Genomic DNA, 19,261 nt, shown 5'->3' with positions numbered 1-19,261 from the left:
GGGCATGTTTTCTTGATTTGTGGTTTATACAATTACTCTGAGAAAATCAAAATTGCCACAAAATTCTCAACGGTCAAGACGTGATCCTTAACATTACAAAATTTACATGTAATATCATGGTCACATTCACAATGGTTACAGTTACAGGTCCAAAACAGCACACAAAAAGCACCAAAACACACCAGTCTTTGAATAACAAGGGGAAGAAGTATCACTTTAAGTTTAAAAGCCACACAGAGAAGAAAAAAAGCTCATTCATATTGCACTTTCTGCAAACATTCAACCTCAGTAAGAGTTTGAAGTATCAGTGATTTAAATACAAGTTTCAGTCAGCAGTAGATATTCAGCAGTATTATTTTAGTAACTTTTATAGCATCGAATGAAAGGTCATAATTTTCATTTACCTGTTCAAGTTCTTATTCTAACCTCATAACAAGAAACAAACTTACATATCAATTGGCACAACCAGTAAATCTTAAGTCAGCCAAAATACTTTTCCACAAAGATTAAGAGGACAAAATTATTCCTAATTTGCAATATTACTGTTTAACTGTAGAATTATTCCCAGTAGGCAAGGTGCCATTATAACTGGCTGAATTCAACATTGAAAAGCAAAAACTTTATATTTATACAGCACCTACTGTCTCCTCAGGATGTTGCAAAGTACTTCACAGCCAATTACTTACTTATCAACTTGAGTTAGTATTTTGTAACAAACGTCGCAGTCAATTGTCAACATATAAAAAGTGAGATCAACATCCAATCAATGTGTTTTGTCTGTGTTTTTGAGACAAGAATGTTGACTCGGACATTGGCAAAAATTCTGATGCTTCTTTAGGAATCTTTTACATCCTTAGAACGGGTCAATTCTTTAAAACTGCAGTGAAGTCAGTTTAGATTACATGTCTAGAGTTTGAATAAGGTCTTCTGAATCAGAAACCAGACTCATAACAAAGCCAAATCCAACTAGTATATACAAACATTATATTACAGTACTTGTCCCTTTCAAACACGCTCAAAATTAAAATACACCTGTCATCAGATACAACGTGCAAACTTTGAAAGCTAAGGATTTTAAAATAAATTATTCTACAATTGTTCCTTTCACAAGCCATATTTGGCGAACCACTACAGGACATTTCAAGAGTAAGCAATGTATCAAACTGGGCTGAATTTGGGACTGATATGCTCCTGATTCAGAGGCTTTGGGTTCAACACCAATCCAAGCAGTTAACTGCATAATCTAGACTGAAGGAATATTTCAGCAATGAAAAATTTATCCTCAAAATCAGGCATTAAAGTAACATAACATATTCAGCAAGGGTAAATATTAAAGATATCATGGTTCAGAGAAAAGCTAGTAATCCTCTATACATCTTGCTTGACATTGCTCCCTCAATTAACGCGACAAAAAAAAACAAGGCTAGCAACAGATCAGATTTCTGTTGATGGATGTGGACTATCACAGAATGACTGTCACATTTCTTTAAAGAGTGCTTTACTACTTGAAGTTATGACAACATTTGATTTATATCGATAACTGCATATAAAGAGGCTATCTATCTGCTATTTTACAAGAATTTTACTTTGTTTTTACTGTTCCCATAATGTTAATTACAGTGAAATTCCAGCTTAGATTTACCTCAGATTATTGTAATGTAGGAAGTAAATGAAAAACATGTTAGATATGGACATTTTGTAGTTCAATCTGATTTCAGATACATACCAACTAAGCAAATTGGACAATTCAATCTCGAAATAATCAGCAAGTATGCTGACCTACTGCTTCACCACCCAATCAGTAGAACTGATCAAATGTTTAGAATCCAAGTATGCAATTACATCTATTTGCTGGTCTATAGTTGATATTTATTTAAATCAAAAGGCGTCAGGAGGAGACACTGCGGAGCCAATACAATAATCAGACTGGAACGAAAAGTAAATTAAAGCAAGACTGTGCAGTCAGCAATAGTGACATAATGGAGATACACTTAAAGCTGACGTAAACAACTGACTTAGTCATAGTCATAGAATCATACAGCACAGAAAACGACCCTTCAGTCCAACTCATCTGTGCCGATCAGACATTCTAATGTGGCCTATTTCCATTCACTAGCATTTGGTTCATATCCATCTAAATCCTTCCTACTGATGTATCCACCCAGATGCCTTTTAAATGTCATATTTGTACCCACCTATTCTACTCCTTCTGCCAGCTTGCTCCCTATGTACACCACCCTTTGCAAGAAAAAGTTACCCCTCAAGTCTCTTTTAAACCTTTCTCCTCTCATATTAAGCCTATGTTCTCTAGTTTTGGACTCCCCCCACCTTAGGAAAAAGACCTTGGCTATTCACCTTATGCTTGCCTCAAGATTTTTAAAATCTCTAAGGTGACCCTTCAGCCTCCAACGCTCCACGGAAAAAAAACTCCAGTTTACTCAGTCTCTCCTTATAATGTATACCTCCAGTCCCGACTTAATCCTAATTTTTTGGTTAATTTAGAGGATTGAGGTACAAAGTTTGTAAGTCTTAGATAAAGGTCAGAGATTCAAAAACCTCTTTTTCCGTTGGATAGTAGATACTGCAACAAACACAAAAGTTATGCGATTCAGGTTAAATTAACATTTTAAAACTGAGTTTGTTCAATATCTGTAATAGGCTGGTGGGACTAGTTTAATTTGGAATTATGCTCAGCATGGACTGATTGGACCAAAGGATCTGTTCCTATGCTGTATAACTCTATGTAGAGAAAGGCAATTAAATAATGCAGAGATGTCAACAGCAATGCTTGTCTTCCCCTCGCTACATTCCCCCCACATTCTTCTCCAAGACTCCCAGGAGATCCAACATGAGACAGGAAAATGAATAAGAAAAAACTTGAATAATTCTTGAAAGACAGTCATTGAAGGCGACATGAAATGGTGCAGTCAACAGAGGACAGTGATCAATTAAAATGATGGAGCTAGCTCACCACTCTCAGTTGCTGAGCAGAGAACGGACTTCCAACATTGAGAGTTAGAATTCCTCACTTGATGAACTAGGAACCAAGGACCATTGGTGCTCCTTGTCAAGTGAGGCCCACACACAATAGATGCCAGAGTCATCTCAAGTTTTAGCAGTCTGCTAAAATCAAAAGTGTTCGAGACATGCCATTATTTCTACCTGATGTTCCAATCATCAACATCAGCTCAGAACACCTATTACCACAGCATTTAGAAGGTGATAAAAATTAAATTCACCAAGGTTTCCAGTAGCATAGAGTTATAGAGATGTACAGCATCGAAAGAGACCCTTCGGTCCAACCCGCCCATGCCGACCAGATATCCCAACCCAATCTAGTCCCATCTGACAGCACCAGGCCCATATCCCTCCAAACCCTTCCTAATCATATACCCATCCAAATGCTTCTTAAATGTTGCAATTGTACCAGCTTCCACCACTTCCTCTGGCAGTTCATTCCATACACGTACCACCCTCTGCGTGAAAAAGTTGCCCCTTAGGTCTCTTTTATATCTTTGCCCTCTAGTTCTGGACTCCCCGACCCCAGGGAAAAGACTTTGTCTATTTATCCTATCCATGCCCCTCATAATTTTGTAAATCTCTATAAGGTCACCCCTCAGTCTCCGACACTCCGGGGAAAACAGCCCCAGCCTGTTCAGCCTCTCCCTGCAGCTCAGATCCTCCAATCCTGGCAACATTCATGTAAATCTTTTCTGAACTCTTTCAAGTTTCCCAACATCTTTCCGATAGGAAGGAGACCAGAATTGCACGCAATATTCCAATAGTGGTCTAACCAATGTCCTGTACAGCCGCAACATGACCTCCCAACTCCTGTACTCAATACTCTGACCAATAAAGGAAAGCATACCAAATGCCTTCTTCACTATCCTATCTACCTGCGACTCCACTTTCAAGGAGCTATGAACCTGCATTCCAAGGTATCTTTGTTCAGCAACACTCCCCAGGACCTTACCATTAAGTGTATAAGTCTTGCTAAGATTTGCTTTCCCAAAATGCAGCAGCTCGCATTTATCTGAATTAAACTCCATCTGCCACTTCTCAGCCCATTGTCCCACCTGGTCCAGATACTGTTGTAATCTGAAGTAACCCTCTTCGCTGTCCACTACACCTCCAATTTTGGTGTCATCTGCAAACTTACTAACTGTACCTCTTATGCTCACATCCAAATCATTTATGTAATAACAAAAAGGAGAGGGCCCAGCACCGATCCTTGTGGCACTCTACTGGTCACAGGTCTCCAGTCTGAAAAACAACCCTCCACCACCACCCTCCACCTTCTACCTTTGAGCCAGTTCTGTATCCAAATGGCTAGTTCTCCCTGTATTCCGTGAGATCTAATCTTGCTAATCAGTCTCACATGGGGAACCTTGTCGAACGCCTTACTGAAGTCCATATAGATCACATCTACTGCTCTGCCCTCATCAATCCTCTTTGTTACTTCTTCAAAAAACTCAATCAAGTTTGTGAGACATGATTTCCCATGCACAAAATCATGTTGACTATCCCTAATCAGTCCTTGCCTTTCCAAATACATGTACATCCTGTCCCTCAGGACTTCCTCCAACAACTTGCCCACCACCAGTCTATAGTTCCCTGGCTTGTCTTTACCGCCCTTCTTAAACAGTGGCACCACGTTTGCCAACCTCCAGTCTTCCAGCACCTCTCCTGTGACTATCGATGATACAAATATCTCAGTAAGAGGCCCAGCAATCACTTCTCTAGTTTCCCACAGAGTTCTCAGGTACACCTGATCAGGTCCTGGGGATTAATCCACCTTTAACCATTTCAAGACATCCAGCACTTCCTCCTCTGTAATCTGGACATTTTGCAAGATGTCACCATCTATTTCCCTACAGTCTATATTTTCCATATCCTTTTCCACAGTAAATACTGATGTAAAATATTCATTTAGTATCTCCCCCATTTTTTGTGGCTCCACAGAAAGGCCGCCTTGCTGATCTTTGAGGGGCCCTATTCTCTCCCTAGTTATCCTTTTGTCCTTAATATATTTGTAAAAACCTTTTGGATTCTCCTTAATTCTATTTGCCAAAGCTATCTCATGTCCCTGTTTTGTCCTCCTGATTTTCCCTATTAAGTATACTCCTACTTTCTTTATACTCTTCTAAGGATTCACTCGATCTATCCTGTCTATACCTGACATATGCTTCCTTCTATTTTTTAACTAAACTTTCAATTTCTTTAGTCATCCAGGCAGGGAAAAGGCTAAAAGTGACAAGTCAGGAGACAGAGGAGTGGTGGGGAATTGTCGGTACCATCCTTCTCTTTGTCTTGTGTCTCAGGCAGAATGAACAACCTACCAAGGTGACAGAACTCAAATTTCAAACAACAGGTTGGGTCCAATTTCATTTTTATTTATAAATGGGTAGATTTTTGAATTTTTTTATTTACACATTTCCCTGCCTTTATTTAGAAAAAGCTTCACAATTACTGAATGGAAGGCTGTTTAATGTTGGTCCAAACTGTACCTGGGCTTGTCCATGTTATACGTCCAGGTGATGACAGATTAGAGGAAGCACACACTACTGGAAAATGACCAGAGGCCATATAAGGGAACATTGATTGCTAAAAAGAAAGCAATTATGATCTAATGCAACATCGATTTAATAAATTACAATATTAATTTGGTTAAGTATACCTGGAAGGGAAAACTTAGCAAGGCTCTGGGATAAGAGTAGATGAGTGAAACTAACTGGATAGCTGTTTGACATGAGTTGGAGGACCTTACTGTGTGTTGTAATCTGTGGTTTCTGTCAATACAGTTCAAAATACAGCTTTTTTTAAGATTACTTACAGTGTGGGAACAGGCCCTTCAGCCCAACAAGTCCACGCCGACCCTCCGAAGAGCAACCCACCCAGACCCATTCCCCTACATTTACTCCTTCACCTAACACTACGGGCAATTTGGCATGGCCAATTCACCTAACCTGCACATCTTTGGACTGTGGGAGGAAACCGGAGCACCCGGAGGAGACTCACGCAAACACGGGGAGAATGTGCAAACTCCACACAGACAGTTGCCCAAGGCGGAATTTGAACCCAGGTCTCTGGCGCTGTGAGGCAGCAGTGCTAACCACTGTGCCACTGGTGCCATCCATAACCACCAACCCCACCCCTTCATTTTGCTATTGAGCCTATCTGCCAGGCAAGGTCAGAGTTGTGTGTGCATATGTCTATTTGTCAGCTAAACAGGGAGAGAAGCAATCAGTTTGTCAGCTGAGGCAGATAGAAGCGAAAGTCAGTCAGGCAGAATGAAAAATGTGGGGCTAGAAAAGAGTGGCTAGAAAGGAGAAAGAGCATGAAGAAACGAGTGGCTGCAAAGAGGAGAGGAAGGTAAAAGAGAGTAGTTGTAAAGGGAGGTGGGAGGAGATGCACGTGGTTGAAAAGATAAGGGAGGGAGAATCATGCGACTACAAAGAGAAAGGGAAGGAAGAAGTGAACAGTTGCAAACAGGAAGGGATGAACATACTGAGGAGAAGGGAGGCTGCTAACGGGAGCCTGTCAACAAGAGCATGTGCATAAATTACAACAGTTATTCCTTACTATCTGGTGCAACACAGAGTGGAATGGTGGCTCGACCGCAGCTTGCAAAAGAAATGGAAGAAAAATTCTGGATCTAAAGTGGAGACAAATACAAGTGCTAGAAAAAGCAGCAAGCCTGAAGATTGAGATAACTTTAGAATTCAGCAAAGCAGGGCAAAAAAATGATCAAAAGTGAGAAGAGTATGAAAGTAAAATTGCAGGGAAGATAGAAACTGACCATACAAGTTTCTATAAATATTTGAAGAGAAATGGATTACTAAAGACAAACATAGGCCCCCTACAGTCAGAGGCCATAGAAATTATAATGGATAACAAATAAATGGCAGAAAAATTGAACAAGTGCTTTGGTTCGGTTTTTACAAAAGAGGGCATAAGTAACCTCCCAGAAATGCTGGGAAACCCAGGGTCTAGTTAGGGGAGGAATTGAAGGAATTCAGTATTGGTGAGAAAATGATGCTCGAAAACTAGTGGGGTTAAAAACTGACAAATCAGTAGGACCTGCTAATCTACATTCAAGAATACTAAAGAAAATAGAAAGTGGAATAGGTAATATGAAAGAGAGAATATGGAATAGCCTTTATTGTCATGTGCACTCAAACGAGTGCAGTGAAACATTTGTAATGTCGCCTCATGGTGCCATCTTCGGTACAGGGTACCTAGATACAGATACTTCAAGTGTTGTTACAGAATTAAAATAATAAGAAAGACCAGCATGGAAATACAGAATTTAAAAAGTTCAAAATAAGAATAAAAGGTATCTTTAAAGTACTCAAGTTATCTTCCTTTTTAACTGAAGGTAGTGGCCTGGAAATATTGAAAGTATTCTTCGTCATTTTCCAAACTTTTATAGACTCTGGAACATACCTTCAGATTGGAGGGTGGCAAATATAATTCCAGAATTTAAAATGAGAGGAAGAGAAAAAAAGCATAATTAACAGAATTAGGCTAACATCAGGTATGAGGAAAACGCTAGAATCTATTAGAAAAAAGGTGCTAACAGGACACTTGAAACGTTTTACTGGAATGGACAAAGCCAGCATTGGTTTATAAAAGGTAAATCATGTTTAATGAAACTGTTGGAGTTTTTTTTGAGTAGAATAGATAGGGGAGAAAGAGTGGATGTGATGCATTTTTGATAAAATCTCTCATAAAAAGCGAGTGGTCAGAAATAAAGCACATGGGATCAGGGATAATATACTGGCATAGATTAGAATTGGTTGGCAAACAGGAAACAGAAAGTGAGAATAAATGGATCTTTTTCTGAGTGTGGTACTGCAAGGATCAGGGCTCGGACCGCAGCTATATATCAATATATAAAAATAAATTATCTGGAAGAGGGGACCAAATGCAATGTTTCCAAGTTTGCTGATGTCACGAAACTGAGGGGGTGGGTTGTGAGGATGATGCAAGGACAAGTTTAGACAAATGGCAGATACAGTACAACGTGGCTACATGTGAAGTTATACACTTTAATGAGAAAAACTGAAAGAAAGATTACTATTTAAATGGTGTTGGAAAGTATGGATGTACAAAGGGGCTTGGCTATCCCTGCATACTCAAAGTAGATAGGTAGGTGAAGCATACAATTAGGAAGGCAAATGGTGCATTGGCTTTCATTGGAAACAGATTTGAACGCAAAATAAGAATGCCTTACTGTAGTTATACAGTGCCTCATTGAAGCATTGCATGCACTTTTGGTCTCCCTACCTAAGAAAGCATATATTTACCATAGGGGGAATGCAGTGGAGGTTCATTAGGCTATTACTGGGGTTAGCAGGACTGTTCTATGAGGAGAGATTAAAGTTTGTGAGAAGATTTGTAGCTCGGGTGCTCGTTGTTGTGGTTCTGTTCGCCGAGCTGGGAATTTGTGTTGCAGACGTTTCGTCCCCTGTCTAGGTGACATCCTCAGTGCTTGGGAGCCTCCTGTGAAGCGCTTCTGTGATGTTTCCTCTAGCATTTATAGTGGTTTGTCTCTGCTGCTTCCGGTTGTCAGTTCCAGCTGTCCGCTGCAGTGGCTAGTATATTGGGTCCAGGTCGATGTGTTTGTTGATAGAATCTGTGGATAAGTGCTATGCCTCTAGGAATTCCCTGGCTGTTCTCTGTTTGGCTTGTCCTATAATAGTAGTGTTGTCCCAGTCGAATTCATGTTGCTTGTCATCCGCGTGTGTGGCTAAGGATAGCTGGTCGTGTCGTTTCGTGACTAGTTGGTGTTCATGGATACGGATTGTTAGCTGTCTTCCTGTTTGTCCTATCTAGTGTTTTGTGCAGTCCTTGCATGGGAGTTTGTACACTACGTTGGTTTTGCTCATGCTGGGTATCGGGTCCTTTGTCCTGGTGAGTTGTTGTCTGAGAGTGGCTGTTGGTTTGTGTGCTGTAATGAGTCCTAGTGGTCGTAGTAGTCTGGCTGTCAGTTCAGAACTGTTCTTGATGTATGGTAACGTGGATAGTCCTTTGGGTTGTGGTATGCCCTATTTCCGTTGTCTTTCCCTTAGGCATCTTTTGATGAAATTGCGGGGTTATCCGTTTTTGGCGAATACATTGTCGAGGTGTTCTTCCTCCTCTTCTCCCATGGACAAACAGGAAGACAGCTAATGGTCCGTATCCATGAACACCAACTAGCCACAAAACGACATGACCAGCATTAGTAGCCACACACGCGGATGACAAGCAACATGAGTTCAACTGGGCCAACACTACTATTATAGGACAAGCCAAACAGAGAACAGCCACGGAATTGCTTGAGGCATGGCACTCATCCACAGATTCTATCAACAAACACATCAACTTGGACCCAATATACCAGCCACTGCAGCGGACAGCTGGAACTGACAACCGGAAGCGGCAGAGACAAACCTCTAAAAATGCCGGAGGAAACATCACAGAAGCGCTTCACAGGAGGCTCCCAAGGACTGAGGATGTCACCTAGACAGGGGACGAAACATCTGCAACACAAATTCCCAGCTTGGCGAACAGAACCACAACGAGGAGAGATTAGTTTGACTGGGCCTGAGAGGAGCAGAATGAAACGTGGAAAATTCTAACAAAGCTGGACAGACTAGATGCAAGGGGGATGTTTTCTTTAGTTGGGGATAGACTATTTAGGACTAAGATAAGGAAATCTTTCTTCATGCAAAGAGCACTGATTGTGGAATTCTCTATCACAGAAGGCTGCAGAGGCCAAGTCACTGGATATATTCAAAAAAGAAACAGATTTTTGATTTAAGAGGTATCTAGGAGTCTGGGAATAAAGTGTGAAACTGACATTAAGATTAGAGTATCAGCCGGATCACAATGAATGGCAGAGCAGGCTTAAGCGGGCCAAATAACCAACTCCTGCTCCTAGTTTCTATGTGACAAAGGATTGCATAGCTAACTGGGAACTAGTAAAACTTGGCATCATAGAGGATGAATTACTTGCAAATTAACATGTTTTTCATGAAAGTCTGCCAGGTACCAAGGAAAAACTATTGTTACTAATATGGCTGTTGCCTTGTGCCAATTAAAACACTGTGGTGTCTTGGAAATTTAATCTTGGAAACAAATCTTCTTGTGTGCTGTGGCTTATGTGAAACCAGAGGTTCATTATCTATCATTTTGTTCCTCATATTTATAAAAAAGCCATTGCTTCAGCCCATAATGTACATAGGTGAAAGTGAGGACGGCAGATGCTGGAGATCAGTCAAAAAATGTGGTGCTGGAAAAACACAGCTGGTCAGGCAACATCCAAGGAGCAGAAAAATCGACGTTTCGAGCATAAGCCCTTCATCAGGAATGACCAACTGTGCTTTTCCAGCACCACACTTTTGGACCCTGACCCATATCAAATCTTCTGCTTTCTGAGCATGTTTTACTTGATTTTTGAAATGGTATTACTGTTTTTTTCAAGTATCTACTATTCTAGAAAAGCCTAGTTTTCACTAAACAAACATCCACATAGAATGTTGCATTTAATGAAATGGAGTTGATGACACTACTGCAATTACAATAGTCTTCATTTTGAAATAGATCACATGACAATGCTAAAAACACTAGTTTGTAGAAGCAATGACTAACTTTTTAGACAAGTAAAAGGTATCTTTTACTTACCCAATTCATTGAGACTCTGAGCAGCTTTAGTGATTTCCCTGCTGCCTCCCTGTAGCTGACCTTGGAGCCGTTTACTTAGGTACAATATACGGATTATTCTTCGAAGTAAATCACAGGCTGCCTGAATGAGATTCAAAGAATACGGATTTGCTGAATGTCTTGGAGGCAGTGACCTTGTGAACTAGTTTTCTTAATATGAAAGTTCAAGCTGCACTGCTTAAAAGTATATGACATTTTTTTTCTTAAATACAAACTAATGCAGATTTAAACCTGGTTCAACTCATCATGTCACTTACTTTAACAGTTCATGTGTGAATACCACAACTATAGACCATTTGCTCAATACCATCAAGGGTTACAATGCTCTTTTCCTAAGTAGAACATAAATGACTAAGATCCATCATTTCCAAAACTTTTAAATCTCTTTTACTACAGGTCAGAGTAAGGCTATTTGATCACAGATAAGTAGCTTCTTTGCAAAGTAAGAAAATACTGTAAGTCCCACATACTTTTCTTCCCACCTGTCCTAATTACTTCAGATACTGTTAGTCAGATTATCAGCAATTGCATATCAAGCATTGACTTGATACAGTACTTTTCACTAAGTTAGAATTGCCTCCCATGGATTTTCATTATATTTTTGTGCAATCAAGCAAGAAAGAGGCAATGCTGACTTCCAATTTACTATAGAGTCATAGAGATGTACAGCATGGAAACAGACCCTTCGGTCCAACCCATCCATGCTGACCAGATATCTCAACCCAATCTAGTCCCATCTGACAGCACCCAGCCCATATCCCTCCAAACCCTTCCTATTCATATACCCATCCAAATGCCTTTTAAATGTTGCAACTGTACCAGCCTCCACCACTTCCTCTGGCAGCTCATTCCATACATGTACCACTCTCTGTGTGAAAAGGTTGCCCCTTAGGTCTCTTTTATATATTTCCCCTCTCACCCTAAACCTATGCCCTCTAGTTCTGGACTCCCCGACCCCAGGGAAAAGACTTTGTCTATTTATCCTATCCATGCCTCTCTGTAAGGTCACCCCTCAGCCTCCGACAGTCCAGGGAAAACAGCCCCAGCCTGTTCAGCCTCTCCCTATAGCTCAAATCCACCAACCCTGGCAACATCCTTGTAAATCTTTTCTGAAACCTTTCAAATTTCACAACATCTTGCCAATAGGAAGGAGACCAGAATTGCACGCAATATTCCAACAGTGGCCTAACCAATGTCCTGCACAGCCGCAACATGACCTTCCAACTCCTGTACTCAATACTCTGACCAATAAAGGAAAGCATACCAAACGCCTTCTTCACTATCCTATCTACCTGCGACTTCACTTTCAAGGAGCTATGAACCTGCACTCCAAGGTCTCTTTGTTCAGCAACACTCCCTAGGACCTTACCATTAAGTGTATAAGCCCTGCTAAGATTTGCTTTCCCAAAATGCATCACCTCGTATTTATCTGAATTAAACTCCATCTGCCACTTCTCAGCCCATTGGCCCATCTGGTCCAGATCCTGTTGTAATCTGAGGTAAATCTCTTCGCTGTCCACTACACCTCCAATTTTGGTGTCATCTGCAAACTTACTAACTGTACTTCTTATGCTCGCATCCAAATCATTTTTTTTTAAAATTAGATTACTTACAATATGGAAACAGGCCTTTCAGCCCAACAAGTCCACACCGACCCTCTGAAGAGCAATCCACCCAGACCCATTCCCCTACATTTACCCCTTCACTTAACACTACGGGCAATTTAGCATTGCCTGTTCACCCAACCTGCACATTTTTGGACTGTGGGAAGAAACCGGAGCACACAGAGAAAACCCACGCAGACACAGGGAGAACGTGCAAACTCCACACAGACAGTTGCCTGAGGCGGGAATTGAACCCAGGTCTCTGGCACTGTGAGGCAGCAGTGCTAACCACTATGCCTTGATTAAAATAGGAGGTGAATATCAGAGCTATATTATTAGAGAATCCCTCCAGTGTGGAAACAGACCATTTGGCTCAACAAGTTCACACTAACCCTTCGAAGAGTATCCCCCCCAGACTCATTCTCCAACCCTATTACTCTACATTTCCCCTGGCTAATGTGCCTAGCCTACACAATCCTAAACACTATGGGCAATTTAGAATGGCCAAACACCTGCAAGTCTTTGGAGTGTGAGAGGAAACCCATGATTATGTAAATGACAAAAAGTAGAGGACCCAGCACCGATCCTTGTGGCACTCCACTGGTCACAGGTCTCCAGTCTGAAAAACAACCCTCCACCACCACCCTCCACCTTCTACATTTGAGACAGTTCTGTATCCAAATGGCTAGGTCTCCCTGTATTCCGTGAGATCTAAACTTGCTAATCAGTCTCCCATAGGGAACCTTGTCGAACGCCTTACTGAAGTCCATATAGATCACATCTACTGCTCTGCCCTCATCAATCCTCTTTGTTACTTCTTCAAAAAACTCAATCAAGTTTGTGAGACATGATTTTCCATGCACAAAGTCATGTTGACTATCCCTAATCAGTCCTTGCTTTTCCAAATATATTCTCAATAAAATTGTAAAAAAATTGTGGGCGGCACAGTGGTTAGCACTGCTGCCTCACAGTGTCAGAGACCCGGGTTCAATTCCCGCCTCAGGCGACTGACTGTGTGGAGTTTGCACATTCTCCCCATGTCTGCGTGGGTTTCCTCCGGGTGCTCCGGTTTCCTCCCACAGTCCAAAGATGTGCAGGTCAGGTGAATTGGCCATGCTAAATTCCTCGTAGTGTTAGGTAAGGGGTAAATGTAGGGGTATGGGTGGGTTGCACTTCGGCGGGTCGGTGTGGACTTGTTGGGCCGAAGGACGTGTTTCCACACTAAGTAATCTAATCTAATCTAGAACACCCAGTAAGCCATATTCAAGAACAGTTATGAACCTGTTCAGAGTTTGGAAAAATAAAGAGTGGTCTTATTAAAAATGTAAGATTCTTAGTGAATTTGACAGGGCAGATTTTGAGAGAATTTTTTGACTAGTGGGGAACTCTCAGACTAGGTGACATAATTACTGATAAGGGGATACTCATTCAAAACCAAGATGCAAAAGAATTTCTTCTCCTCAAGAGGTAATGATTGTCTGGAATTCTCTGCCCTGGAGAGTTGTGGAGAATAAAACATGAAGTGTTTAAAGAGGAGGTAGATAGATTTTTGAAATATTAGGAATCTGAGGGCTATGATGAGCTAGCACAAAAGAGCACTTAATGCCTTGGGCAGATCTTGTCAAATGGCAGGGCCAGATTGTGGGGCCCATTAGTCTATGTATTTTGCTATTTCTTACATTCTTGTTAGTAAATGGAATGTGTAGAACTACAGAACTTCACAGAACAGAGGTATATGGATAACCTGGTACATTAATTAGTATATAGATACAGCAAGTAATTAGGAAGGGAAACAAAATGTAATGTTTATCATACAGGAAATCAAGTATAAAAGTAGGGAAATGTTGATACAACTGCTCTAGGTTTCATGAAGACAGCATTCAGAGCAGCATGTCCAACTTTGGTTTCCTTAGTTAAGAAAAGATATAATTACAATAGCTGGCAGAGAACGTTCATTCAACTGATTCCTGAGTTGAAGAGGTTACCTTATGAGGAAAGACTGAAGAGGTTGGTCTATGCTTATTGGAGTTTAAAGCAATAAGAGGTGATTGTATTGAAACATTCAACTTTTAGAGGGATTGGTCAAGGTGGGCATGGAGATATGTTTCTACTTATGGGGAAGTCTAGAACTAGGGGACACAATTTAAAATAAAATAGGAGCCTTCCATTTAAGGCCAGGACAAATCTTTTCTCCCAGTGAATTATCACTCTGTAGATTTCTCTTTCGCAAAGAGCAGAAGAGGCAGAGATAGATTGATTTTTGATTGACAAGGTAGGTAAGGATTATGGGATGCTGACAAGTAAGAGGCACAAGGCCACAATCAGATCAGCCATGATCTTAAAGCTTGTGGGACCAAATGATGAACTCCTGCTCATAATTCTCATGCTCTTGCATGTGTAGTGTTCAGGTGGGTGTCAACAGTTCCATCACACTTTCAGAATACTGAGTTCTCCCACCATCCATACCAGCAAACATTCCTTAATCGCCACCACATAAAAACAGTTAATTAGTTAATAATTTCACTAGTGCTTATGGAATCGAGCTATTCACAAATGGGCAGCCACTATTGCCTGCTAAAGTTATTGCACTTTAAAAAGTTAACCATGTAAAGTTATATGAGGTTTCTCAGAACCAATTATCATAGAACCATAGTGTTCTTAAGAAGGTAATTGAACCCCTTTGCCTGAATCAGCTCCTTGAATCAATTACCTAATGTCTGAATCTCTTGCTCTTCCCCTATTGTCCTTTTTTGAAAAGAAGAATTGTATATGGGATATGGGTGGCCATGGTTAGGCCAGGATTTATTGTTCATCCTTAATTGCTCAGAAAGCAGTTAAGAGTCAACCATATTGCTGTGGTTCTGGAGTCATATGTAGGCCATTGCAGATAAGAATGACATATTTCATTTCCCAAAGGACAACTGGGAAACAGATTTGTTTTTAACAACTGACATTACCATAGTTGCTGTTAGACCTGCTTTTGGTCATTGGTTCTCTTATTACGGAATTCAATTTCACTAGCTACGCTGGGGGATTTTAACTCATGTGCCTAGAGTACTAGCCTGATGTTTCATATTGGAAGTCCAGTTAAATCAACACTATGCCACTGCCTTCCTAAAATAATCCTGATCCTACAGAAATATGCTATATAAATGCTGAATTTATTTTCATTGTTTTCAGTTCAAAGTTCTTGAGTTGAACTGAATTGAACTCATTTATTGTCATGTGTACTGAGGCACAGTGAAAAGTTTTGTCTTCTGAGCAATATAGGCAGATCACATAGTTAAATGGCATAAAGAATAAACAGCGGCAAAACAAAAACACAGGTACCGGCGAATGCTAAGAGTTTGAGAGTCCGTTCAATGTTCTAACAATAGTAGGGTAGAAACTGTTTTGGAGCCGGCTGGTGCGTGTTCAGGCTTCTGTATCTTCCCCACCCCCCCCCCGTGCATGAGGTTGTAGAAAAGCATTGCCAGGGTGGGATGGCTCTTTGAGAATGGTGGCGGCCTTTCCTTGACAGCGGGCCTGGTAGGTGGATTCTACAAAAGAGAGGTTGGCCTTTGTGATTGTCCGGGCCAAGTTCACCACTCTCTGTAACCATCTCCGATCTTGAATGTTACAGTTGCCATACCAGGTAGTGATACATCCAAACAGAATGCGCTCAATAGCACACCTATAAAAGTTGGGAAGGGTATTTGCTGTCATGTTAAATTTTCTCAGCTGCCTGAGGAAGAAGAGACATTGTTGGGCCTTTGTAACTAGTACGTCCACGTGAAGAGTCCAAGAAAGCTTGTTGTTGATGACCACGATGAACGTTCCCAGGAGCCTGACACTCTCCACTCATTCCAGCTCTGTGCTGTTAATGTGCAGGGGACATGAGTAACATCCCCAGAAAGTCAATAATGAGTTCCTTGGTTTTGCTGGCATTGAGAGCTAGGTTGTTCTCAGTGCACTATTTTTCCAAGTCTCCCATCTTCCGTCTGTAGTCTGTTTCGTCGCCATCTGAGATTCAACCGACTATGGTGGTGTCATTAGCGCACTTGTAAATGGCATTAGTCTGGTATATTTGGCAACACAGTCGTGGGCATACAGAGAGCACAGCAGGTCTGAGTACACACCCCTGGGGGGCTCCAGTATTGAGTGTTATTGAGGATGAAATATTGTCCACAATCTTTGCTGGTTGTGGCCTGTGGGTTAGGAAACTGAGGGTCCAGTTGCAGAGAGTGGGGCTTAGTCCGAGATCACTAAGTTTAGTAATCAGTCACGAAAGGATAATAGTGTTGAAGGCTGAACTGTAGTCAATGAGTCGGATTCTCACGTAACTGTTCTTGGTGTCAAGATGTTCTAGGGAGGAGTGATGGGCAAGTGATATGGCATCTGACGTGGATCTGTTGGTTCGATAGGCAAATTGGAGCGGGTCATGTTTACTGGGCAGGCTGGAGTTGGTTAATGCCATGACCAGCCTTTCAAAGCACTTCATGACCACTGAGGTTAGGGGCACTGGGCGGTAGTCATTGAGACATGATGCATGAGCCTTCTTAGGCACAGGGATGATGTTGGCCCTCTTGAAACAGGCAGGGAGAGTGGCCTGCTGCAGGGAGAGGTTGAAGATGTCTGAGAAGATCTCTGCCAGTTGATCTGCGCATGCTCTGAGGGCATGGCCTGGTACTCTGTCTGGTCCCATAGCTTTGCTTGGATTCACACGAAGGAAAACTGATCTGACCTGATGCAGTGACTGTTGGGATAGATTCTTCAGGACTTATCAGAATAGGTGTTACCTCTCCGCTGAAATTCTGCTCAAAGCGAGCACAAAAGGCGTTGAGACAATCTGGGAGGAATGTGTTGTAATGGAAATATGCTATATAAATAGTAATTTATTTTCACTGTTTTCAGTTCAAAGCTCTTCCCATGTATATATGGAGACAGTACATTTGATCACATGCTAAAAAGGTTGTAAACAGGCTGTATTGAGTCTGTTTACAAGTTATCTTGTATGCAATTTGGAACACAATAAGGACCATATAAAAAAACTGTTCTTAACTAAGAGGACATGCCTGTATGTCAGATCTTTAAAATTATCAACAATACATTCCTGTATGGGATCATGTTTATAGGTACAAGTGTTTGTAAGTTGGCCAGTCATGAGTTGGGAATCCTCTGTGTACTAACACAGTGTTCTTTTACTGAAGTGCAATTGCCTAGCACTTGCGGCAGACTCCTAATGAATCACTACAGAATATCATTCCTGATACCTTACTGTATTCTTCTAGCTATTCTGAAGATGAACTTTGTTTGTACAAAGAGGTGATAATTCATGTCAAAGATCAGCCTAATCTACAGTGGTAGCTGTGCACATTATTTACAAGATGCACTAAACTCCTCAAGGCACCTTTTACAACACCTTCTAAACCCATGACCTCTATTGCTTATAAAGACAAAGGCTTCAGGTGCATATGAACATCACCACAAAGTTTTTTTTCAAGCCACACTACTGACTTGAAACAATATCACCATTCCTTTGCTGTTATTGGGTCAAAATCCTAATTTTTCCCAAAGTGTTTCCCACCAGCTTCTTGGGTATGCCTGCAACAGATGGACTGCAGCAGTTCAAGATAGCACATTACCACCCTTGTAAAATACTTAGGGATGGCGAACAAATGCTGGTCTTGCCAGAATATCCACATCCCATCAAAAGGATACCAAAATATTTTACTGAAATTAGTGCAAATTAAGATGACTCTTTGTATTGTTGTACTACAGAAACTGAGTGCTTTGGAAAATCAACAGACTGGACTTTGCTCTAATAATCAATATGCAAGAAAGTGACTTTGATGGTATAAAACATTGCAAATTGGCTTTCGCCAATTTTCATGATGATTTGAGAATGTTCCATAACTTCATGGAGCAACAAGAGTACATTGCATTCTTTGTGCGTGCTCTGCATACATGTATGCTTTAACTATACAATTTGCTGGGGTGGGGTTCCCAAACTATGGATCACAAGGCAAGATGTTGGGGTTGCAAATTCTGAGGCAGCTAAAGTGGATGTGAAGCTTGGATGGAATTTTGTAAGGCGCTCTCTGTTGTTATTGCTTCTTTTCCCCCCCCCCCCCCTTTCTATTGGTAGCTATAGCTTAATCACCTAGTCCCCGAGACCTTGAGATATTAAAGAGTTAATTTGCTCTACTGACCTGCAAAACATTGAATGCCCCTGGGGTAAGGTGGTATGTCCTTGTCCTATAGTGGAATGTGGGAGGTTTGCATGGCCATTTCCTTGCCTTTCAGGGATGTTTTACATTTTTCATCCCCTATTAAGAAATCAATAAGAACATTACAGTTGGAATTTGACTACTCCCCTATAGTTACAAAAAAAACCCAATTTGCAACAGATTTGACCATTAGGGAATGATTTGCATTACACTGTTTCTGGAGGGGAGGTGGTCACTGCATTGTATCTTGAGTGGCATGTGACTGTTGAGGGAGTGACTGGGGGTTGTCTTGTGGGCATTACTAACTGTGATGTAAAAATTTTGTATAAAGGAAGGACTGTTTCCTTTGTTCAGAGAGTTTTTGCCATGACCCTATAAGCCCTGCGAGGTGTGTTTTAAAGGTTCCTCCAGAGAGAGAACCCTGGGCAAGCCTCGCAAGCACGGCGTAGAGTGTTCAGGATTTCTCGAAAGTTTGTACTGTAATGTGCATAATAAACTTGGTTGGTTTTTCGCAGAAGTTGGTGTATTGCAGTTGCATCAGTGTGTAAAGGACCTCAGATAAAAACAACTTAACAACCCGACTGTTGCTCCAACCTCAGCAGCCTGTGAAAAGGGGAGTCTTTATTTCCCTCTCTCCGATTTCATCAAATAATTGTTGGATGGTATCACATGGACACCCTCTGTCAGTTTTAAACATTTCTGTTAATTGTAGTATTCCTTCTTAGATAATATTAAGCTATT

At 41.1% G+C, this 19,261-nt stretch overlaps 1 protein-coding gene across 1 annotated transcript in view; it reads right to left on the bottom strand.

The window, feature by feature from the left end:
* Window positions 1-19,261, bottom strand: part of cog5 (component of oligomeric golgi complex 5) — a 131,461-nt gene that overhangs the window by 97,733 nt on the left and 14,467 nt on the right. Inside the window, exon 6 of the mRNA XM_043713659.2 lies at window positions 10,669-10,789. Within this exon, the coding sequence (XP_043569594.2) occupies window positions 10,669-10,789 (121 nt within the window). The remainder of the gene's footprint in view (window positions 1-10,668; window positions 10,790-19,261) is intronic.

This window comes from Chiloscyllium plagiosum, unplaced genomic scaffold, assembly GCF_037043375.1.
Source record: "Chiloscyllium plagiosum isolate Xiang-an unplaced genomic scaffold, Cpla_swu_hap1 HiC_scaffold_23, whole genome shotgun sequence".
Classification (NCBI taxonomy): domain Eukaryota; kingdom Metazoa; phylum Chordata; class Chondrichthyes; order Orectolobiformes; family Hemiscylliidae; genus Chiloscyllium; species Chiloscyllium plagiosum.
This window is presented reverse-complemented; position numbering and strand designations above follow the sequence as displayed.